This window comes from Grampus griseus (genome assembly GCF_964374135.1).
Source record: "Grampus griseus genome assembly, chromosome: 2".
Lineage (NCBI taxonomy): Eukaryota > Metazoa > Chordata > Mammalia > Artiodactyla > Delphinidae > Grampus > Grampus griseus.
The window spans coordinates 140,208,028-140,233,767 of NC_139018.1; the positions used below are offsets into that span (position 1 = coordinate 140,208,028).

The 25,740-nt window shown below is 41.3% G+C and overlaps 2 protein-coding genes across 2 annotated transcripts in view; both read right to left on the bottom strand.

Annotated features, from left to right (window-relative positions):
• CRTC3 (CREB regulated transcription coactivator 3) overlaps positions 1-25,740 on the bottom strand; it is a gene marked incomplete at its 5' end in the record, with an annotated part of 99,424 nt that overhangs the window by 49,337 nt on the left and 24,347 nt on the right. The window lies entirely within an intron of this gene.
• Positions 223-25,673, bottom strand: LOC309818508 (cytochrome c oxidase subunit 7C, mitochondrial-like; the record flags this gene model as incomplete). The annotated part of the gene is made up of 2 exons (XM_082648251.1): positions 223-548; positions 25,663-25,673. 2 exons carry the CDS (start codon positions 25,671-25,673, stop codon positions 323-325), a joined length of 237 nt encoding a protein of 78 aa, XP_082504377.1. The 3' UTR covers positions 223-322.

The following is a 25,740-nucleotide window of genomic DNA, read 5'->3' on the forward strand; positions in this document are numbered from 1 at the left end:
AGTAGATCTTAAAAGTTCCCATCAATGAAAAAAAAAATGTGTAACTGTGTGTGGTGATGGACGTTAACTAGACTTATTGTGGTAATCATTTTTTTTTAAAATCACATACATATTTAATTAAGAAACTAATAATGCAATATTACCCAAATAAAAGTAAGCACATGCTTAATTATCATGTTCTATATTTCAGAGAAGAGATATTAAGGATTTATGCCATAAGTTTATTTACAAACATATCTAGGATGCTGAGTTCAAGAGTTTGATCCTTTTTTCAAAGAGACAGCACATCTCAAAATGCTCCTCTTCATATCTGTCTCATGGATTATTTTTTAAGCAGTTGGTGTCTTACTATAAAGAAAGGTGCTGTAAATCCAGACGCAAAGTACAAAGTCATCATAGCTAGTATCCGCCACTTGTTTTCCACTGAAAATGCTAAATTCTTCCCTGGACCCTCCTCATAGCGGCTCCTACGGACCACTGAGGCTGTGAACCTCCGAATGCTCTGTCCCAACACGGTGCTGTTGGAAGCTCGGCGAAAGGCGCAGAGACTGAAGGTGGAAGAAATGGCAGCAGCACACCAAGCCCGCCTTTCCTCATGACCTTGTTCCCCTGTGTATTGTGGTAATCATTTTTTTGCAATATATACACAGAGCAAATCATTATGTTGTATACCTTAAACTAATACAATGTTATATGTCAATTATACCTCAATAAAACTGGAAAATATTAAGACTGGTGATGAGTATAAGGGGGTTCATTATTCTATTCTCTACTTTAGGGTATATTTTACATTTTCAAATAAAAAGTTTAATTTTTTAAAATTAAAATTGTGACACTATAGTAAATTAAGGGTGTCTTTTTTTCAGCTTTAACCCAATAACTTACAGACATGCAAAAAAAGAGATGAAAGCTAAGTGTTTTACCATATGGCCTGCAAAAATTATTACTAAAATACTTTTCTTCACATGACTTTAAAGGACAAAATAAGTGTATAATTTCACAAAGGAACTAGGAAGGTATATCATAAAAGAAAATGTTTCTAGAGGGAATAAAATAATCTGGAATATTTAGTTAGATATAACAGCACATGGCAATTCTAAACAAAGCATATTGAGTTTTAAAAAAGACAACGAAATGTACATCCTGTTTTTGATTTAAAAGAGCCTTGGGTACTTTTCCTCACCCGACTACTTGCTCATGAAGAGGCACACATAGTGTCCTGTTCCTCCTGGATTCATACAGTCAGTCACAAGAGTTAGGAACGCCCTTACAGGCCTATCAATCCCACTATGCAGCACCCTTGCCGCAGCCATCCAGCCTCTACTAGACCCCACAGGAGATGGGACCCGATGACTTTCCCAGGCAGGCCACTCCTTTTTCATACAGCCCTGCTTCTGGTATATCTTCCCTTAGGCTGAGCTGTAAAGTATCCTTGGGGGAATCTCTTGGGGGAATCTGCCCAGATGAGAGGTTTCTAAAAATTCATCATTATAAGGTCATTCTTCTCCATGAGGAACCAAGTTACCAAAAGTAGGAGGATTTGTCTGTGGGACCAGGTTCTCCATTTAATTTGAGTTCAAACTGCAAATGAGTCTGGGTGCTTGTTTGGAGACTCCAGGTTAAGTGGGTTTGGCATTCCTTTTGTCACCTAATACAAAAACTGGCAGGGCTCATAAGGAGGGAGTCTTTTCTTCTCACCTGCAAGTGCTCCCCTCTGCCTACAGACAGGGGAGAGAAATCCAACCACTCAGACGTGAGCTGGTGAGAGCTGCCATCCTGAACCGGGCCCCTCCTTTGGATGGGTGAATGTGCTACCAACAGCTTCTTGGTTCCCAACAGTAGGGCAGGGTCTCTCCCTTACAAGGAAGGTGGGCCTTTCTCCAGCTCTGGCCTGTGACTGGTGAGGTAAGCCTGGTCAGCCCTGCCTACGCGGGCACGCAGGGGGCCTCACTTCCAGGAAGAGGGAGGCGTGAGGAGGGATGTCCCATTTTGATCCCAGAGCCCCGCCCAAAAGGGCTCTGGGAGCTACCCAGCAGCTAGTAATAAAGGTAATAAAGCTAATGATCTGATCCTCCATCGGCTCCCTGAGTCATCTACCCACCAGTGAGAACCCAGAAAAGGGAACGGCGATTAATCAGCTTCAACTGCCAGAATGTTATGGTTCAGCTTCTCAGATTAGGCACCATTAACACAGCCCTAACTAACTACTTTACCTGGTACCCTAAAAAATGGATAAGGAAAATTATCATCAGTGAACTTGGTTATTTTTGTGGGATTTCAAAGTTTTGAGGTGACTGTATTTCATCTGATGCTCCAACGGTGGAGGTGTGCAATCCGCATGGAGTATAAAACAGAGATTAAAAGTAAAATGGTTCATCAATGCCATAATTCAGATGTTTCCTCTAAAGCCACCAAGAAACTTATTGAGAAATGCTAAAAAAAATTTTTTTTTTCATTTTCTGTGTATTTCACTTGTTTGTGTTTAGGGAATTTTTGATATGTTTTGAAAAGTTTTGGAGTTTCTGGAAATAATTTGTGGTCATGGAGAGACTGACAAGTCATAGGATTAACTGTCAGTGGGATGTGCCACAGCTGGGAAGGGGACAACCAGTGGGAGACTTCTGCCTGTGTCAGGATGATGACTGCCCACTTTCTCCTTTCTCTTCCCTATAGACCAGCTTTACAGCTGTGGGGTTGTGACTTTTAATAAGGAAAACATATTTAGTCTTCCTCCTCATTTCTGGCACAGAGCTCCTTTGGAATTTCCTAAGTGATGAGAGCAGCAAAGGTGTTTTTTGTTATGTTAATCAGGTGACTTTTGGAACACACCTAACGGTAGGGGCTGGTTATCTGGAGAACCAACCCTGTGATTAGAGGGTAGAAACTTTTAGTGTCCCCCTCAGCACCACCAGAGAGGGGAGAGGGACTGGAAGTTGAAGCAATCGCCAATGGCCAATGATGTAATCAATCATGCTTCTGTAATGAAGCCTCCATAAAAACCCAAGAGGACAGGGTTTGCAGAACTTCTGGGTTGGTGAACACATGGAGATGTGAAGACAGTGGTGTGTCCTGGAGAGGACACAGAAGCTCTGTGCCCCTTTCCCACATACCTTGCCCTACACATCTCTTACATCTGGATGTTCATCTGTATCCTTTATCATATTCTTTTATAATAAACTGGTAAGTGTAAGTAAATGTTTCCCTGAATTCTATGAGCTGTTCTATTAAATTAATTGATTCCAAAGGAGGAGGAGGAGATCATGGGAACCTCCGATTTACAGCCAAGTTGGACAGAAGTTGTAGGTAACTCGGGGACCTAGACTTGTAACTCGTGTCTGAAGTGTAGAGGCGGGGCAGTCTTATATAGGACTGAGTCCTTAACCTGTGTCACCTGATGCTGTCTCTGGGAAGATGGTGTCAGAATTGAGTTGAATGGTAGGAGAATTGCTTGTTGGTGTCGGGAACCCCCTTCTGCCCATGGTGGAATTGGGTGCAGAACCCTTAATAGCCCACTCAGTCGAACTATGGATAGTAGGGCCAGGACATGCCAGGCCAGGGCACAGTCTTTTTCCCTAAACCAAAATCTAGGACTGCCCACTTCCCCAGCACTGCTGTTCTCCAGTGGGGAAGAGTAGAGAAAAGGCAAAGGTCCACACCTCACAGGCATAAAGCAAGAACTTGCTTCTTGGTGGTTCTTAGATATGGAAGAACAGATGGACCCCACTTAGAGCCATCAGTAACTAAGAAAATTCAGGCTCTGCTGGAACCATTACTTTTAAAGACAACCAACCCGCTTAGATCAAATTATTTAAATAAGAAATATATTTACATTCTTAAATAAAAGATGGACAGTGAAGAGACAACCTCCACCCCTTGTTCCCCTCTCTCCAGTCCCCACCTCCCAATGGGTAATTACATTATTAGTTTCTTGTGACTCCTTCCAACTACTGATTATGCATGTACAGCAAATACATATTATTTCTACCCCCACCCTTTTTTACACAAATGGTAGCACACTAATACACTGTTCTGTACCTTTTTAACTTAATTGCCAATTAAATTTCTAAACCTGATTCCAATTTCTTAGAAGTTCTTTCTCTAAATTCTCAAGATATAAAAATAGCCAAACAGGGACTTCCCTGGTGGTGCAGTGGTTAAGAATCCACCTGCCAATGCAGGGGACACGGGTTCGAGCCCTGGTCTGGGAGATCCCACATGCCACAGAGCAACTAATCCTGTGGGCCACAACTACTGGACCTGCGCTCTAGAGCCCGTGAGCCACAACTACTGAGCCCGTGTGTCACAACTACTGCAGCCCATGCACCTAGAGCCTGCGCTCTGCAACATGAGAAGCCACCGCAATGAGAAGCCTGCGCACCGCAACAAAGGGTAGCCCCCGCTCGCCGCAACTAGAGAAAGTCCGCGCGCAGCAACAAAGACCCAACGCAGCCAAAAATAAATACAGTAATTAATTAATTAATTTTTAAAAAATAGCCAAACAAAAATATTAGAAAACTCAACAAAAGTAAAAACCATCAGAGAACATATACCAAGGCTATAACTGGATCACTCCCTTCTAGACAGTTCATCTTGGCCAATTTCTCTAAGCCCTTATATCTATCTCAGAATTACCTGGTCCTCAAAGCCTACGATCACTACCCTCTTCCCTTTCACTGCCTCCCTCTCATCTCCATTTAACCACAGCCAAGCCTCTCCCCTGGGGGGTGGGGGTGGTGTTTGAAATAGAACTTAATGCTCTGTTCTTCTCCTCTCACCCCTGTGTCTCTTCCCTTCTCCACAGCTAAGTTTCCTGATGAAGGAGTTGCCTCAACTACCTCCTCAACTCCCACTCACCCCTCAGCCCCCGACCCCTCTACTACACTGAAACTTCTCTCCCCAAGATAACCATTGACTTTCCTTGTTACTAAATGCAACTGGACGTTTTTCAGCTCTTAAGTTACCTGACCTCTCAGAACCATCTGAAATTACTGACAATTCACTCTCTTTTGAAAATGTTCTTCTTCTGGCTTCTGCGACTCCATGCTCTCCAGTTTCCTTCCTACCACTGTGGTATTTCTTTCCAGTCTTCTGTGCTGACTCCTGAACTTCCCGACCATCCTTTAAGTGCTGGCCTTCTTCAGGACTCTGTCGTATAACTCTTTATCTTCAGCAGGGACCTCTCACCAAAGCTTCAGACTTGTAGTTCAACAGCCCACTGGACAACTCTTCTAGGACTACCTGGCAGGCATTTCAAACCCAGCATGTTTAGAAACGAATCTGCCATCTTCCTCCCATACCAGCTCTATCTCGTGTATTTCAAATGTCTGGGAATGGCACCACCCCACAGCCAAGCCCTGGAAGTTTGGGGTCCTCCTTGAGCACCTCCTCCCAGCCCCTCCCCATCCCAGGCATCTCCATGTCTGGTCACTCTGACCTTCCAAACATTTCTCAAACCTACTACTATCCTCAATTTCCCATCTACCCATTCCCCGGAATTACTGCAACAGCCTTATAATTGGTCTTTTTGTCTCTAATCTTGTTTCCTCCAATCTAGCTTTCACAATGCAGTCAGAGTAATCTTCCTAAAACACAAATCTGATCACATCATTCAACTACATAAAACCCATTAATGACAGGATTTTTAAAAATAGATCCTAACAAGCCGATTTTAAAGTTCACCTGGAAAAATAACTATGCAAGAATAGCTTGGAAAAATCACTGAAAAGAAGCTTGAGAGTGAATAAATCCCACTAGAATTTTAAAATGTAATATAAAGCTACAGTAATCAGTTAAAACATTGTGATTCTGGTGTATGAATAGACACATAAATCAATAAAAGAGAACGGGAAGTCTTGAAATATAAGCAAACACATGTGGGAATTTAGTATATGATAAAAGTGGCATTTCAAATTAGTGGAGAAAAGATGATTATTCAATAAACAGTGTTGGGACAACTGGCTAGCAAACTGAAAAAAAATTAAGTCAGATTCACATTGCATACCCTATGTTAGCATAAGCTCCTGATGGATCAAAGATTTTAAATCTAAAGATGAAGGCACAAAGTATTAAAAGAAACAAAGAGAAGAAGACTTTTTACAAAGCCCTAGAAGCCACTGAAAAACATTAAAGTTTGATACATAAAAAAATGTAAATGTCTGCATGGAAAAACAAAATCCCATCACAAAAAAAGACAAACGGCAAACTGGGAAAATATTTACAACTTATAACACAGATAAATGTCTACTTTTTTAATATATAAAGAGCTCCTAAAAAGTCAATAAGAAAAAGATCAACCACCCTAAAGAATTAAGAGCAAAAGAAATGAACAGCTTGTTCACAGTAAAGGTAATACATAATACATAAACATAAGAAAAAATGTGCCTCACTCATAGTAAGAGAAATGTAACTTAAAAGAACACAGAGACATGATTTTTCATCTATAAGACTGACAAAGATCAGTTGATAAAACACTGAGCTGGGGAGGATGTGGGCAAACAGGCACTTTCATACATGGCAGGTAGGGATGTAAACTGGTGCAACTTCTATGGAGTGTGAACTGACACACCTATCAAAGCTATAAATGCATATACTCATTGCCCCAGCAATTCCACTCCTAGAAATTTTTCTCGCAGTTATATTTGCATGTGTATAAAATTATATGTGTATAAGGTTGTTCATTGAAACTTAGTTTGTAACTTTTTTTTAAAGTCTGTAACTTAAATGTTCATCATTGGAGAACTAATTGAACAAATTATGGTAAATCCATACAATAGAATACTGTGCACTCAGAAACAAACCAACCAAAACAAAATAAGAATAAGGATGCTCTTGGGGAGCTGATATAGAAAGATCTTTAAGATATATTAGTGAAAAATGCAATGTACAGGAATGTGTATGGTTAGCTACCTTCTGGGTAAAAGGGTGGGGTGAAGTGAATTATATATTCACATTTCCTAATACTGCATAAAATATCCCTGAAAGAATAAACAAACTTGATAACAGGGGTTGCCTGTAGGGAGTGAACTGGGTGACTAGGACAGAGATGGAAGGGGTATTTTCACTGCACACTCTTGATTATTTTTAATTCTGAACCACATGAATATAAATACATATATATTCAAAACACAACTAAAATTAAAATTGAAGAGCATATTACAAAGCTACAGTAACTACACTGATATGGAAATGGACAGAGGAAATGGGCAGCCATATCAATGTAACCAAACAAACAGAAAGGGACTTCCCTGGTGGCGCAGTGGTTAAGAATCCGCCTGCCAACACAGGGAACACAGGTTCAATCCCTGGTCCGGGAAGATCCCACATGTCTCAGAGCAACTAAGTCCGTGCACCAGAACTACTGAAACCTGCACACCTAGAGCCCATGCTTTGCAACAAGAAAAGCCACCACAATGAGAAGCCCGTGCACCGCAACGAAGGGTAGCCCCCGCTCGCCGCAACTAGAGAAAGCCCACACGCAGCAATGAAGACCCAGTGCAGCCAAAAATAAATAATAAATAAAATTAATTAATTTAAAAAACCAGAAAGAATCATATAGAAAATGAATTATTCAAGAACTGAGACAACAGGTTGGACACAGAAGAAAAAGGGTGGGATCTCTGTCTCAAGGCTCAAGACAAAATAAATCCCAAAGTAATAACAGTATTAGAGTATTAGTATTAATATGGGTTAAAAAAATTGGGTGAGTGTTTGAGAAATCTTGACATGATAAAGGCCATTCTAAACATACAGATTATAACACGGAAGTCACAAAAAGATCAATACATTTGCCTCATAAAAATCAGAACAGAAAACTCCCAAACAAAAAAAAATTACTAAATGGAGAAAATATTTGGAATATATATGGCAGATTGTGGTGGACAGACTCTAAGGTGTCTCCTGATGATCGCCACCTCCTGGTTCATGCCTTTGTGTAATTCCCTGCCCTTAAGTGTGGGCAGGATCTGTGACTTTTTTCTCACCAATAGGATATGGCAATGGAGTGATTCCGTTCTGATATTTGAAAGCCTCTGTCTTGCTAGCAGAGGCGTTGGAGAGACCTCTTCACTGGCCTGGAAAAAGTAAGCTGCCATGACATTAATGGCCATGCTGGAGAAGCCCACGTGCCAAGCAAGTGTGGGTGGCCTGTAGGAGCTGAGGGGAGTCGCAGGCAAGAAACTGGCGCCTCAGTCCTGCAACCACAAGGAAATAAACTCTGCCCAAGGGAGCTGGGAAGCGCATTCTTGGTTCAGCCTATGATGAGCCCACAGACTCATCCAGTATCTGCACTGCAGACTGGTGAGACGCTGAAGCAGAGAAACGAGATAACCCGTACCAGACTTCCCACCTACAGAAACTGTCAGATAATAAAATGCGTGTGGTTTTGAGCCAGAAGCTCATGGTAATTTGTTACACAGTAACAGAAACCCAATACACAAAAAGCCAATTTCCTTAATACATAATAAAGAAGTCTTAAAAACCAATGAAAGGATAAAGTACTCAACAGAAAAACAGGCAAAAGACTTAAAAACATAGTCTACAGAACAGGATATACAAACCGTCAAAGAAACATAGAGATGCTCAACCTGTCTTTTGTGTTATTGTCCTTAGCACCTTAGAACAGTGCCAGACAAGTAGGGGCTGCTCAATATTTATTTGTTGAATGAATGAATAAATTTCACTCATAATTAAAGGAATGTCAATTGAAACAATGAGATGCTATTTCTTACCCAATAGATTAGCCAAGATTAGAAAGATGGATATAATTTGAATAGATGTTTCTCCAAAGATAATATACAAGTGGCCAGTAAGTACATGAAAAGATGCTTAACATCACTTTTCATTAGAGAAATGCAAACCAACTACAATGAGATATCATCTCACACACATTAGGATGGCTACTATGAAATCCACAGAATGTAACAAGTGTTGGAGAGGATATGGAGAAATTAGAACTCTGTACACTGTTGGTGGGAATATAAAATGGTATAGACAGTATGGAAAACCATATGGCTGTTCCCCAAAATATAAAACAGAATTGCCAAAAGATCCAGCAATCCCACTTCTAAGAGTATATTGGAAAGAACTGAAAGTAGGATTTCAAAGAGATATTTGCACATCTACGTTTACAGCAGCATTATTCACAATAGCCAAGATGTGGAAGCAACCCAAGTGTCCTTCCCTGCATGAATGGGTAAACAAAATGTGTTATATACATACAATGGAATACTATTCAGCCTGTAAAAAGGAGGTGATCTTGTCACATGATACAACATGGATGAACCTGGAGGACATTATGCTAAATAAAATAAGCCAGTCACAAAAAGACAAATACTGTAAGACTTCACTAATTTGACCTCGAGTGGTCAAATTCACACAGAGAGAAAGTAGAATGGTGGTTACCAGGGGCTGGGAGGAGAGGAAAATGGGGAGTTATTTAATGAGAACAGAGTTTCTATTTTGCAAGATGAAACAGTTCTGGCTACTGATTGCGCAACAGTGCAAATATACTTGACATTACTGAACTTATGGTTAAAAATGGTAAAGATGGTAAATTTTATGTTATGGTTTTTTTTTATTTTTTACCACAATTTTTTAAAGTAGGTATATTCTGTGGTGCAGACAATATGAAGAAACAGACACTCTCAAAATGCTGGTGGGAGCAGAAAGTGTAACTACCTCTATAGAGACTATTTCGGTAATATCTACCTTAATTGTAAACGTACACATCCTCTTACCCAGCTATTTTACTTCTAGGAACATATCCTACAGGTATTACCCTTACATAAATACCCAAAGATACATATAACAAGAACGTTCACTGCAGTTTGCTTTGTAATAGTGAAAAACTAGACAGTCTAGGTGTCTAGACCTCAATAAGAGACTGGTTAAGTGAATGATGGGATAGCTATGTGAAAGTATACCATACAGCCATTGAAAAGAATACATATCTTTATGTACGGATATGATGTCCAAGACATTCAAGTTTTGCCTTCAAGGTGGAAGTTATTTATTATGGCATGGTTCCATTTGTGTAAAGATAAAGTGTATATATATATATTTATATATATATATATATATATATATATATATATACACACACACACACACAGACACACACAATACATGCTTGCATATACACAGAAAACTCCTGGAAGGGTGCAAAAGGAACCCTTGGCAATAAGTACCTCTGGGGATTAGACTGGGGGAGAGTGTCAAGGAGAGAAAGGGAGACTTTTACTTTTCATTTTATATACTTCTATTTTATTTGAGTTTTTTAAAAAAACATGTATTACTTTTACATAAAAATTAATTTGGAAGAATAAATAAGTGAGCAAGCAGACAAGCAAATAAAGAAATATTTCCCCAGTATCTTTACATTGCCATTAGGACAAAATCTAAATCCCTTCAAAAGAAAGTAAAATCCTTCGCAATCTGGTCCCTGTTTTACCCTCCAGTCTCACCTCTCACCACCCCCACTTCACATGCAATCTATGCTCCAGTCTCACCAACCTCCAGTTCCTCAAACAGGACACGCTTTCTCTCGCCTCCAAGCTTTGCCAGATGCTGTTTCTTTTGCTTGGAACACTCCCCACTCCAACCTTCAGTCACATGGCCCTCAAGTCCCAGCTCAGACATCTCTTCCTCCAGGAAATCTTCCCTGGAGCTCCCCCTACCCCCAGTCTGGGGTAGGCACCCCTCAGATGTGTTCCAGACGCTCTCTAAACCCCTCCGCCCTGGGTTTATCACATGGTCTCACAATGACTTGTAAAATCATTTGCAATTTCCCACTGGACTGAAGTTTCTCCAAGCAGTGACCATGCCTGTCTGGGTCACTGCCCTATCTCTGGCATCAAGCACAATGTCTGGCACATAGATAGTGTTTGATACATATCTGTCAAGTTGGACTTTCATTACAAAAGAACTATAACCACTTTATAGACAAATTAGGAACACAGAAGAGGGGAGGTAGAATTATAATCCTACCACCCAAACACAAGCACTGTTTCCACTCAGTGTTTTTGTTCCCTGTGCATGTTTTTTCATAGCTGTATTCCCAAGCTGGACATTTTGACAAGACCCTCCTGACAGAGACATTTTGGTCAGGGAACGTTTTGCTACATCCTGTGGAAACATGAGACTTTTATCAGCCAAAGTAAAGATTGCTGTTTTTATAATCAAGTAATGTGCACAAGAGACCACAGACATCCCAGACTCTTTCTAATCACTAACCTACCTCTCATTTGCCAGGACTTTTACTTTGTACCCCATTAATTACTGGATTGTTTGAACTTGTATGAGGATGGATTACTATTATAAGTTTTTAAAAAGCAGTGATTTGGGATTTCTCTGGCAGTCCAGTGGTTGAGACTCTGCCCTTCCAGTGCAGGGGGCGTGGGTTCGATCCCTGGTCGGGGAACTGGGATCCCACATGCTGCTGCTGCTGCTGCGGAGCAGCCAAAAATATAATAAATAAATAAATTAAATTAAAAATAAAAGTTAAAAAAAAAGGCAATGATTTATTTACAGCCTACTTGGTTAACTTCTAAAATTTAGTACTCCTTCTCCCAAATAATCACTATAAAGAAGTGTTAAAACATCAATATAATGTATGTGTGGCTGAAGAAACTGTTAAGAACTTCACTGAGGATGTCCCTGACAGTGGTGAGGTCAAGAATAAGAAATCACACTAATGCCCACACACCCCTCTCCCCACCTCCCTCCCCAGGTCTATAAAGAGAAGTTTGAGAATCTGAGAAGAAGCCCATGTAAGACACAAGTGACTCCTCAGAGCATCTCTGAGCCCTGCCTCAACCCTCACTATCCTCCATCGTTTACCCTCAGCCTGAGATTAGAGGTTGGCAACAGGGAGAAGACTCAGACACGAGATTCGGTTCTGTATTTTGGTCATTACTTGACTTTTTTTTTTTTTTTTTGCCACATTAAAAAAACAAAAACAAGAAAAACTAATGTCTCAGTGGGAGTGTCAAAAAGTCCCTAGGGAAAAACCAGTTATGTCCTAGCAGCTGTGTAGAAACTTCATATACTCCTCCAACCATCAGTGCATACAATTTTGTACCTCCTTTTAAATTGTTCCTTTAATATAGTAATACAAGTATTTTTCCATGTAGCTGCAGAGTCTTTAACTCATAATTTTAATACTGAGCAGATGTATCATATTTTATTCAAGTCAGTTATTCACTATGACAAATAATACTGCAGCATTATCAGACCTAAAGTTTTCTTTTCACACCTTGGATTACTTTCTTAGGCTAGAGTCCCAAAAGTAGAATTCATGAAAGAATATGAATATCTTAACACTTCATGCATATTCTTAAACTGCTTTCAAAAAGATATATACTGGGACTTCCCTGGTGGTGCAGTGGTTAAGAATCTGCCTGCTAATGCAGGGGACAAGGGTTCGATCCCTGGTCTGGGAAGATCCCACATGCCACGGAGCAACTAAGCCCGTGCGCCACAACTACTGAAGCCCGCGTGCCTAGACCCTGTGCTCTGCAACAAGAGAAGCCACCGCAATGAGAAGCCTGCACACCGCAACGAAGAGTAGCCCCTGCTCACCACAAGTAGAGAAAGCCCGCACGCATCAACGAAGACCCAACACAGCCAGAAATAAATAAAATTTTTTTTAAAATGATGTATACCGATTTACAATGTCTGTAATAACATATACAAGAACAAATTTTATTATCCCCTCACCAACATTGAGTATTAACTCAAATTTTTTCCTAATTTAATGAACAAAAAGGCTAAATTATTACTTTGATAATAATTAACCTTTATTGGCATTTACAATGTTCCAGGCACAGTGCTATATGCTTCATATACATCATCTCATTTAATTTTACAACAACCTTTTGAGATGGTACTAATGTTATCCCCATCTTATGGATGAGGAAACTGAGGCTTAGAAAGCTTATGTTCTTGAGTGCAAAGCTCAGCAAGGGTGGAAGCAGGCTTTGAACCGAAGCTGTCTAAAGCCTGAGTCCATATGCCAACCACTCCTGCCCATGGTATCTCATTACTGTTTTAATCTATGTATCATTGCTTATAGTGACAAACACACTCCCAAAGATCTCTTTGCTGGGTGAATTTCCTATTTCCTGATTTTTCTATCCATGGCAAATACAAACAAGTCCAAAGGGTCAGAGGGAGCTTAAAAGTCAGGGTTTCAGAGCCAAAGTTTTGACAATGGGCAGGACAGGGTCTGTAGTAAAGCAGATCGGAATCAAGAGAAGACTGTCTACAGTTACTGCAGGGACTGGATGTGGGGCCTTTGCCATGTGCCTTTCCTCAGTGGCTGGGATGGTAAGGCTTCAAGGGCCGGATGTAGGGCAGAGAGAATCAAAGAGGCAGGTCGAGCTTCTGGCCATCCAAACAGCCTCAGAAGTTCCTAAAGAACTATCTCACTCCATTCTGGTGTGTGAAGGCAAGAGGGCGGCTAGTACCAGCCCTAATGATGTCACAGGGTTAACAAATGAAGAAATCAGGAAATGGTTTCTTTTTTCTTCAAAAAATACTCTGGTTGAATTTCCTCAACAGGTTTCAACTTCTGCATTTAGAGAAAACAGTTCTGTTTTAGTAATTCAACAAAAGAATAAAAAAACTGCCGGAAGGATTGCTAGTAGCTACAAGCACAAACTCCACAATCAAACAGCCAGGACTTGAAATCCGGTGCTACCATTTATGGCTGTGAGATCTAGGGAAGCTTCGTAATTCTTAGCCTCCTCTGCCCCCCGCTTAAATAGAGACAGTAACAGAACCTACCTTCGGGGTTATCGGGAAGAGTAAACAATGTATGCAAAGTACTTAGCAATAGTGCCTGATGCCTGGTACAAATTCGGTACATTTTCACCAGGAGAGGCAGTGGTAGAAGTGGTAGCACTAAAATACTAACAGTAGTAATCTTGTTTGGAAGGAAGGAAGGAAGGAAGGAAGGCAGGGAGGGAAGGAGGGAGGAAGTAAGGAGTAAATTTCCTTTTCCACTGCACTCAGAAATAAAGGGTAAATGTGCTGGTCAAATGGTATGGAGTGGCTAAAAAACTCTAGACAAAGTAAGAAGAATTTGATTCTGGTATCAGCTACCTACTGGATGAGAAACATTAAGCTAATCATCTACTTTTTCTTGCTTTCAAGTTTCTGACCTATAACATAAGAGTGTTGCATCAAAAGAGCTACAGGGTCTGTTCTGGTTCTAAAAATTCTGCTTCATCTGCCAGGGCAAGCAGTCAATATGGAAAGATCTCTGTTCCAAATTAGAGCCGTCCTTTATTGGCAGAAGCCCAGTCAAGGCTATGCTTTGCTTCCCATAAATGTTGCCCTTTTAATGTCCTTCTCTCTGCTTTATTTTGAGTTACATTTTAATTTATAAGCCGCTTCAAACCTTTCAAATGATAGTTCTAAATTAATTAATTCTAAATTAACCCTGAAAACTACTTAGAGACCAACAGGCACAGACTGGTAGAAAGCATGTCGAGCAATTTCATGAACGACAAGATGGTGGGTGAGAGATACTGAGAAGAGATAAGCACAGCCTCTAATGCAACAGCAAGTCCCTGAGCTCTTTAGGTCATAGGCATCCTGGCAGATGTGGCAGCCACGGCAGCTGGGGAAGAGTTACGACCTGTGTGGCCGTATCTGCTTTTGTTGACCACCCCTGCCCCCCTTCCTCACTAGCTCCCTGATCTTTCGGACCCTGCTTGCCTTTGGTCTTGTGCTTTTTTTTTGTTATCTGAGCCGCCTTTTTCTTTGTGGCTCTAGCATCCCAGTTTTAGCTTTTCCTGACCAAGTTCCAGTATGAAAATCTCAGTTCAGGGGAGACTTAAGACTAACCCAATGAGAGATTTCCTAGATAGTCAAGGGAAGGGCGGAAAGTAGGATTAAACTAGGCAAAAGACTTCTCAGGTGGCTGACAGGTGAACAAACAGATATAACCTAAGAGAAGGAACCAAGCAAAAGTCACATTGAAATGGGCGTCTGTTGGCCCCCGGGGACTAGAAAAAGGCATCTACCCAGATGAGAAAAAGAAAGAATAAAACACTTTCCTGGGCTTCCCTGGTGGCGCAGTGGTTGAGGGTCCGCCTGCCGATGCAGCGGATGCGGGTTCGTGACCCGGTCCAGGAAGATCCAACATGCCGCGGAGCGGCTGGGCCCGTGAGCCATGGCTGCTCAGCCTGTGCTCTGCAACGGGAGAGGCCACAACAATGAGAGGCCCGCGTACCGCAAAAAAAAACACAAAAAACCACTTTCCTAACTGAAAATGAATTGATTTAGTGTGTCCATACTTGTTTAATTTGCAAAATAAAAGCAAAAGCCTGGGACAGATAAACCTGGGTTTGAGTCCGGACTCCAACACTTAACACTTTGGTGACCTTGGGTACGGTTACTGTTTAAATGTCAGTAAGATGGGGATAATAATGCTTATCTCAGAGGGCTAATGAGAGGATTAAATGATACGGGGTTCACAAAGCATAGTCAGGTACTCAGTAACTGTACTCTTCTCCTCACCACCGCTAAACTTCTATCTAATTAACGCCTGTGGGGAAGTGTTTCCCCTTGTACTCAGGCAAACTAGCATAAAAGAAGGTAGTTACCACGGTGACTGTCTCTGCCAAGGTTCCAGGAGAACATGGATAGGGGAGAGCTTTCTGAGGTCACGTCCCCAAGAGGCTGGGGGTAAAGACAGAAGAGGGCTAATTTGTTAGTTACCTAGCTGTTGCTGAGGCAGCCAATTTCTATACCCAGGGAGTTCCTTGAAGCACAGACTATTGCCTTTGAATGGGAAAACCACCTTGGTACCTGACATCAAGGCCTGTGTAGAATCTTCTACAGATGTTATCCTGACTCCTGGAAAACATCCAAAGTAATCATAAACAACTAAAGCTTCATTTTTAAAGTCTAAAGTATAAAAACTGGCTGTTTCATAACATAGGGACCAATTCTGACTCCTGACTATTGTGAAACTTTGCAGGAAATCAGAACAAAACTTTGGTTGTTCCTACTGCCAAAAAGTGTGAGAATTTAAGTTTAGTTAGAGACAATCACTGCTTTAAATGTAGTGCCTCTTCTCACTCTCTTTTATGATTCAGCAGTCAGAGGCTGGAACAAGGACAAAGGTAAGAAGATTATTTCATATTAATACGGTATGAACTTAACATGAAATCAAAATGCAAGGAAATCCAGAGACCTGGGCTCTGTCCTGGTGCTGGCTCTGACACCACCCAAGTCTGTCTTCTTTACGTGGATATTCCCTCTACCTTTCCTAGAAGCTGCACTGGGTCAAGGGATCAACACATAGCCTAGCTGACCCCACGAGAAGCCAATGAAGACTTTCCACAAAAGTGTTTTCATCTAGTCAGTGAAGAACAAGTAAGACGTAACTAGCCTGTCCAGAATCTAAGCAGCTTTATATAAACAGCAAAAATTCTTAGTTCTCTAGCCCTAGAAAGGGTACTTGCAATGAAAGAGGGAAAAATGATACCAACAATTTATTGAAGTTAAATTAGAAGGCTGGTATGCCTAGCTTCTAGTATTTCACTCAACAGGAGAGTTTGTACCAGGAACTTTGCAACATTTCTTGAGCAATAACTATGTGTTGGGCATTGTTCTAAAGACACCCGTGTACTAACTAATTTAATCCTCACAACGATGTTATAGTAGGTACTATTTTTTTATTTTATTGTTATTTTTTAATATTTATTTTATTTATTTGGTTGTGCCAGGTCTTGGTTGTGGCAGGCTGGCTCCTTAGTTGCGGCAGCCGTGCTCCTTAGTTGTGGCTCACCAGCTCCTTAGTTGCAGCATGCACGTGGGATCTAGTTCCCTGACCAGGGATCGAACCCGGGCCCCTGCACTGGGAGCGCGGAGTCTGAACCACTGAGCTACCAGGGAAGTCCCTTAGGTACTACTTAGTAGCCACATCACAGACTAGTGAACTGAGGCACAGAGAGGTTAGGGATCTTGTCTAAAGTCCCAGTGACAGTTAGTGGGGAAACTGGTAATCAGATTCCCAGACTGACTCCAAGGACTGCACTCTTGACCGCACGCTGAGATACCAAGACAGAGCGTGAAAATTGTGTTTATTTTGATGCACTGGATGGCAGGTTGTAGAGATTTATGGAAGAGATTTACTGAAGATGCTTTTTTTCAAAAAAAGGACTTTTGTATTATTAAAGGTTTCTGAGAGACCCATTTGTTTAACCCTCAAGAGGCTCACAAGACAGTTCTTGTATGAGACGTCTCCACAAACTAAACCTGGACTGGAGGGTGAAACCAGGAGCATTGGTGACTCATTCACGGGACATTTACTATTCAGACGTACCTAGACCTGCAGCTGGGGTGGGCGGTATGTGGCTGCTGCCCTCAGTCCCCACTGCTGCACCATGCTGACCTTCGAGGACCTGCAGAGCTGGCGGCCTGATACTATGTCACACGATTTCAGAAGAGCCTCCCAGGTTTTGACCATATGAACTATGCATCTAGTTTCTGACGCTGCCCTGAGCTCACCCCACAGGGCAAGTCTGAAGTCCTCGTTATCTGCTCTATTCATGCCGCGGAGTTGCAGGGGGAAAGAAGACTCTGCCCACGGAGAAGACAGTGTAGACCTGATCATTTGGAGCCACACCCACAAATTTCAAGACTCTTGAAATTTCTGATTATGTGGCCAAAGTCTGGGAAATGTTTGGGTCTACTTGACTCTGAGAAAACACATTCTCTTTCAAGAACCTGCTAAAACCAAAGCTGAGAGCCACCACCAGTGATACAAATTGAAAGGCAGGATTTAGAGCCGTCCTAACTGAATCCCACAAAGTCCTAGCACTCAGTCAGCACTTGTTGAATGAATAAATCTGTATTCTCGTTAGCTTGATCAATCACTAACACTTGACCGCTAACTACAGGTACACCGTGCTTTTATTGTGCTTCGCGGATATTGCATTTTTTACAAATTGAAGGTTTGTGGCAACCCTGCATTGAGCAAGTCTACTGGTGCCATTTTTCCAACAGCGTTTGCTCGCTTGTGTCTTTGTGTTACATTTTGGTAATTCTCGCAATTTCAAACTTTTTCATTATGATTATATGGGTTGCAGTGATCTGTGATCAGTGATCTTTGACGTCACTATTGTAATTATTTTGGGGTACCATGGACCGTGCACATATAAGACAGTAAGCTTAAACAGTAAATGTTGTGCGTGTTCTGACTGCTCCACTGAGCAGCCGTTCCCCCATCTCGCTCCCTCTCCTCAGCCTCCCCATTCCCTGATACACAGCAACATTGAAATTAGGCCAATTAATAACCCTACAATGGCCTCTAAGTGTTCAAGTGAAAGGAAGAGTCTCATGTCTCTCACTTTAAATCAAGAGCTAGAAATGCTTAAGCTTAGTGAGGAACGCATGATGAAGGCCGGAAAAGGCAAAAAGCTTGGTTTCTTGCACCAGTTAGCCAAGTTGTGACTGCAAAAGAAAAGTTCTTGAAGGAAATTAAAGGTGCGACTCCTGTGAACACATGGATGATAAAAAACGAAATAGCCTTATGTGATATGGAGAAAGTTTCAGTGGTCTAGACAGAATATCAAACCATTCCCAACATTCCCTTAGGCCGAAGCCTAAACCAGAGCAAGGCCCTAACTCTCTTCAATTCTATGAAGGCTGAGAGAGGTAAGGAAGCTGCAGAAGAAACTTTTGAAGCCAGCCGAGGTTAGTTCATGAGATTTAAAGAAAGAAGCCACCTCCATAACATAAAAGTGCAAGGTGAAGCAGCCAGCAAGTGTTGATGGAGAAGCTGCAGCAGGTTACCCAGAAGATCAAGCTAAGATCATTAATGAAGGTGGCTACACCAAACAACAGATCTTCAGTGTAGATGGGACAGCCTTCTATTGGAAGACGATGCCATCTAGGACTTTCATAGCTAGAGAGAAATCAATGCTTGGCTTCAAAGGACAGGCTGACTTTCTTGTTAGGGGCTAATGCTGCTGGTGACTTGAAGTTGAAGCCAATGTTCATTTACCATTCTCGAAATCCTAGGGCCCTTAAGAATTATGCTAAATTTACTCTGCCTGTGGTCTATAAATGGAACAACAAAGCCTGGATGACATCACATCTGTTGGCAACATGTTTGCTGAATATTTTAAGCCCACTGTTGAGACCTACTACTCAGAAAAAAAAAAATAAAAGATTCCATTCAAAATATTACTGCTCATTGACGAGGTAAATGGTCACCCAAGAGCTTTGATGGAGATGTACAATGAGATTAATGTTGTGTTTGCAGGTATGAACGTGCTAACACAACATCCATTCTGCAGCCCATAGATTAAGGAGGAATTTCAATTTTCAAGTCTTATTATTTAAGAAATACACTTCAGGGCTTCCCTGGTGGCACAGTGGATGAGAGTCTGCGTGCTGATGCAGGGGACATGGGTTTGTGCCCCGGTCCGGGACGATCCCATGTGCCGCAGAGCGGCTGGGCCCATGAGCCATGGCCGTTGAGCCTGCGGGTCCAGAGCCTGTGCTCCGCAACGGGAGAGGCCACAACAGTGAGAGGCCCACATACTGCAAAAAAAAAAAAGAAAGAAAGAAAAAAAGAAATGCACTTCAGGAACTTCCCTGGTGGTCCAGTGGTTAAGACTCCGTGCTTCCACTGCAGGGGGCACAGGTTCAATCCCTGGTTGGGGAACTAAGATCTCGCATGGTGCACATGGTGCGGCCAAAAGAAAGAAAAAAACAGAAAGAAATACACTTCATAAGGCTATAGCTGCCATAGATAGTGATTCCTCTAATGGATCTGGACAAAAGTCAATTGAAAACCTTTCGGAAAGGATTCACTATTCTAGATGCCATTAAGAATATTCATGATTCATGGGAAGAGGTCAAAATATCAATGTTAAAAGAAGTTGATTCCAACCCTCATGGATGCCTTTGGGAGATTCAAGACTTCAGTGGAGGAAGTAACTGCAGATATGGTGGAAATAGCAAGAGAACCAGAATTAGAAGTGGAGCTTGAAGATGTAACTGAATTGCTGCAACCTCATGATAAAATTTTAACATAAGTTGCTTCTTATGGATGTGCAAAGAAAGGGATTTCTTGAGGTGGAATCTACTCCTGGTGAAGATGCTATGAAGATTATTGAAATAACCATGAAGGATCTGGAATATTACATAAACTTAGTTAATAAAACAGCAGCAGAGTTTGAGAGGATGGACTCCAATTCTGAAAGTTCTGCTGTGGGTAAAACGCTATCAAACAGCATTGCCTGCTACAGAGAAATCATTCGGGAAAGGAATAGTCAACTGATGCAGCAAACTTCACTGCTGTCTTCTCTTAGAAGTTGTCACAGCCTCCCAGCCTTCAGCAGCCACCACCCTGATCAGTCAGCAGCCATCAATACGGAGACCCTCCACCAGCAAAAAGATCACCACTTGCTGAAGGCTCAGATGATGGTTAGCATTTTTTAGCAATAAAGTATTTTTAATGAAGGTATGTACATTGTTTTTTTAGACATAACGCTATTATACTTAATAGGCTACAATATAGTGTAAACATAACTTGTATACGCACTGGGAAACCAAACAATTTGTGTGAGTGCTTTATTAATATTTGCTTTACTGCAGTGGTCTGGAACTGAACCTGCAATATCTCTGACGTATTCCTATATATGAATAAAAGAGTATTCCAAAAACATTATCAAAAGACAAATGACAGTGTGAGCAAAATTATTTGTAACACATAGGACAATGTGTATACCTAATATTCAAAGAACTCCTGCAACTTGATAAGGGGAAAAGAAGGAAAACTGGGCAAAGGTTATAAACAGGAAATTCCCAGAAGACATCTGAATGGCCAATAAATATATGAAAAAAGTGTCAACCTTACCAGCAATCAAGAAAATATGTTTGAAAATAACATACCCATGATCTCATACAGTCCTTCTACCTGAGAAGTAGAATCATTGTCCATTTTTTATAACTTGAGAAAAAAAGCTTGAAGAGGTTTTAACTCAACCAATAATTGGCAGAGCTGGGACTTGAATGCAGATTTGTCAAGTAAAAAAAGTCTATGTTTGTTCTAACATGCTGCCCTATCCAATTATTTGTGTGTGCTCACATCCTCTTGGTCAAGTCACTTAACCTCTCTAATTAGACTCACTTCTCTCATCAGCAAAATGGGATTCACAAAAGTACCATCACATAAGGTTATTGTGAGAATTAAATGAGATACTGCTTATAAAATGCTTGGAACAGCGCTTACACACGGCAAATATTCAACTACCTGATTCATTCATTCAGTAAATATTTAATGAACTCATACCATGGCCAGGCACTGTTCCAGACTTTAGAATTACAGCAGTGAACCAAAGTGCCCTTGACCTCATGGAGCTTACATTCCAATGGAGGAAACAGAATACAAGTAAGATAAATAAATAGAAATATACAGTATGTTGGATAATGAGAAGGAGAAAAAAATAAAACAGGAAAGAGGGTGAGGGGTTATGATTTTAAAGAGGGAAGGCCTCACTGAAGGGAGATATTTGAATAAAGAGCTAAGAGAAGTGAGGAAGTAAGCCATTCAGATTTCTGGGGGGAGAGCATTCCTGGCAGCGAGATGCTAGGGAGGGTCCAAGGAGCAGAGGAAAAGGCCAGAGCAGAGCGAACGAGAAAGGGTGCTGGACAGATGTGCAGCAGGTAAGAGCAGAGAGGTAATGGGCCTTATGGGGCAGTGACTGCACTTTGCACTTTGGTTTTACACTGTGAGATGGGAAGCCACGGGAGGATTCTGAAAAGAGAAGTGATATAATCTGGCTCATCTTTTTAAAGGATCACTCAGATGGCAGTGTTGAGAATAACTGAAAGGGGATCAGGCAGAAGCCAGCACACCAGTCAGGAGGCTCTTTGTAAGAATGCAGGGCAGAGAAGACACTGGTTCAGACCAGGGCAGTCAGAGTCTGGCTATATTTTTAATGTAGAACCAAGAATTTGCTGATGGTTCAGATGTGGGATGTCAGAGAACGGGAGGAGCTAAGGATGAGTCCAAGGTTTTGGCCTGAGTGACTGGAAGAACACAGTTGCCATTTGCTGAGATAGGTGTCCAGAACAGAGGCTTCCTGACTGTAGGCACTGTAGAACAATGAGAAATCTAGGGCGCTCTGGAATCCAACCAGAAAGGCAGAATGGGTGGCTGACATCAGGAAAGTGCATCGGTCACTGTTTCAGGGCAGGACTTCAGTCCCTGGGAGAAAGGCTGATAAAAACAAGGCACAGGGATACAAGGCAGGTTACCATGGGATTCTGGCACTCAGGAACCAGACAAGAGTCCAGTTATCAGAACCGAGGCACAAGGCCAACAATGGTGACTTGAAGCCAAATTACAGAGTGTGAGGCAGCCTCAGTCCCTCTGCTCAGCTCCGGCTGTGTCTTAGAGACGGCAAGAGGCTGGCTAGCCAGAGGTCACGTGGCCCCCAGAGCCTGGGGAAGAAAGCTACACCAGAAGCCAGAAACCGGACAGATGTGACTCCATCTCTGTCCACAGCTGTATCATTAGGGAGATGTCGGCACGTTACAGACTGATTCCAGTCCTTTAACATACTGTGCAGGGCCACAAGGCCAGATCACTATATGAAAGGTGCAGAAACATGAGTCCCAACAAAGAGGGGGCCCCATTTCACATATGTCTGAGACCCTATCAGGGGAGGGAAGAAAAGGCAGGTCCTAGGATCGGAAAAGTTGGGGGTGACAGTTTGCCAAGGGACTGTGAAATAAAAGCAAGAAACATTTGGGGGGCCAGATAGGAAGCAACTGTAGCTACCACCACCTCCCTGTCACCAAAAGAAGAAAAAGCAACCTCAAGGGGAATAGTTCAAACAAAGTGGGTAGGCGGGGAGGCTGCTCTAGACTGTGATGCTGGGGGCTGGCAGGGTGGGTGGTTCCACTTAGAAGTACAAGATGAAACAGAGACTAACTTGTGAGTGGTCTAAGCAATGTCTCGTGTGTTCTCTGACTCCTTCCTAGACACTGGTTAAACTGTTTTCCACACACTTTCCTTCCTAGCTAGAGTAAGACATTCCCACCAAAATACAAAGAGCTTCTTTTAAAATTAATGCAAGTGGGGAAATATCTGTTGCAGCTCATTGTCTGATGACTTCATTAATGTACTTATTTTCATATTTTATTATAAAGATATATATAACCCTCACATGACTTATTATAAAGACAATAATTTCTTCAGCTGGCACTAAAAATGAAATTGTATTTATTTTCTAGAAGTGACAGGTTAATACAAGCTATCAATTAGATAGTAAATCTTCAATTTTCTAATATGAAAATATCTGTACACACTTGTTTTTTCTTGAGTCACATTTCTCTGACAGTCACAGATTTTCTATGCATGTTTGTATACTATAAATTAATGGCTTTTTCAGTGTTCACAAAAGTTCTCTACGTTTAAAAAAATTAATTTTTAAAGCAATATATGAGAGGTATTGCAGAAAGAACCATGAAGCCCCAGCGAAATGTGCTAGGCAGCCTTGGTCACTCACTAGTCAAGGGACTCAACTGTGTACACCAGCCTCAAGGCCCCTGTGATTAAATTTTGTGCTTCAGTAAATATGCAAACTACTTATGTCATGAACTTTGGAGTCATTCTTTTTTTTTTTAGTTTTTTTTTTAACCAAAGTATAGCTGATTTACAATGTTGTGCTAGTTTCTGGTGTACAGCAAAGTGATTCAGATACACACACACACACACACACACACATATATGTATATTTCCCCCCTCTCCTTTGGAGTCATTCTTGAATAGTCAATACTTGGGATGTTAGATCTGCAAAGGCTAAGGACCTAAGGTAATAAACATTCAGGCTAAGGCAATAAATATTCAAATCAGAGTCAAAATCTTTGTTAGGTTAAATATCTTTGCCAAAAAGCAACAAAGCCACATGTATTAATAACATTACAAATATTTCTACTCTTTGAATAATTCTACCTATGGGAATCCATGTTTCAGAAATACAGATGACTCACACACCAAGATTTTATTACTATATTATGTATAATAAAGAAAAATCAGAATCAACCAAAATATCCAACATATAGTGAGAGTGGTTATGAATTATAAGTCATATGTGAAGAAATATTATTAAACTATTAAAATTATACTTATAAAGTATCTTAACTTAGGGAAATAATGATTATATAATGGCTAAATTTTTTTTAAAGGATATAAATACAGATAATGATTTCACCCACATAAAAGATGAAAAATAACTAAAAACATTCAAATGGTTATTTCTAGTTGATGAATAGATAATGTTTTCTGTTCCTTTTTCATTTTTATATATTTTCTAAATTTTATACAATGAGTATGTATTACTTTTACATTGAACAACAAAGAATTAAGGACCAAGCTATAAACAATGTATTACTTTTCCTGAATGTAAAAGTTTAAAAATGGAAGCTAAAAAAGAAAAAGAACACTAGAACCAATGTTTTTCTGCTACAGTTCTGTGTACACAACCTGTCTCTCAAACTTGATTATAATCTTCTTAAACGGACATTCTCTGAGTTATCTTCATAAGCCCAATAATAGCTTTCTCTTAACAGGCACTCAGTAGATATTTATTAATGGGTAAAGTCAGGGCAAGTCACAGTAGCTGTTTAATGTATAAGGAAAGTGATTTTAAGAGTAAAAACAAGTATTTCTTTGGTACCTACATATGCTTGGACAGGATAAAAATGGTTGGGTTTGGGGAGGGTGGCACTTTGGTCTGACAAGCACAGGAACAGAAGTTTGCCATGAACATGGAAGACTGTGAACAGTACCCTCTATGGCAGAAAGGCCAGCACCCCCGGGCCAGTGGTTCTCACGCTTGCTTTCTGCCTCACACAAAGCACTCAACTTTCAAATGCAGGACCCGTGTTCCAGCAGTTATACCCGGGGTGTTCCCACCCTCCAAGCGCTTGCCCACTTCTCAATACAGAAGCCAACAGCAACGCTATGTCGGGATAACCTTGACTTAGTTCCAATTACCTTTTAAAAATAATACTCAAGCACTGACAGCTTATTAATAAGAACAAATTGCTTTTGACACAACTCACCACGGAGCCCAGTGCTCTGTCGGTGACACCTTGGCTGCGAGACACCGCAGTAACGATAAGACAGCAACAAGCACCGATGGCTCCAGGCACGGGCACAGTGCCCCACACGCACTATCCTGGTGTCACCTTCACCAGGACCCTGGGAAGCACACTATTAACACTGCTATTTTACAAATACAGACACGGAGACTTTTAGACTTAAATAGTCAGAGCTAGAACTCAACCCAAGCCGATGCCAAAACCCGAGAGGTAGTATGGCCGTAAGGTAGCCATAGACGAGTTGGTAGAAGTAATTAGAGTGGTGGTAGCGGCTCGATGGGGGTGGGGTAGGAACAAAACCAATAACAAGAGGAAAGACGTGCAACGTGCTCACCTTGTGCCAGACACTGCTCTAAGAGTGTTACATATATTAACTCACTTATTCCTCACGACAAAACTCTGATATCAGCATTACTGCCATCCTCACTTTACAGGTGAGGAAACTGAGGCTGAGATGGTAAGTGACTTGTCGCAGGTCACCAGGCTGGAAAGTGGCAGAGGCTGGATTTGAAATCAGAGTCCTACCTTTCGGCCATCATACCATGCAGCCTCTGTGTTGCGCTAAAGCTTTTACTCTAAAGCAAAATGTCCATTGGCACTTCA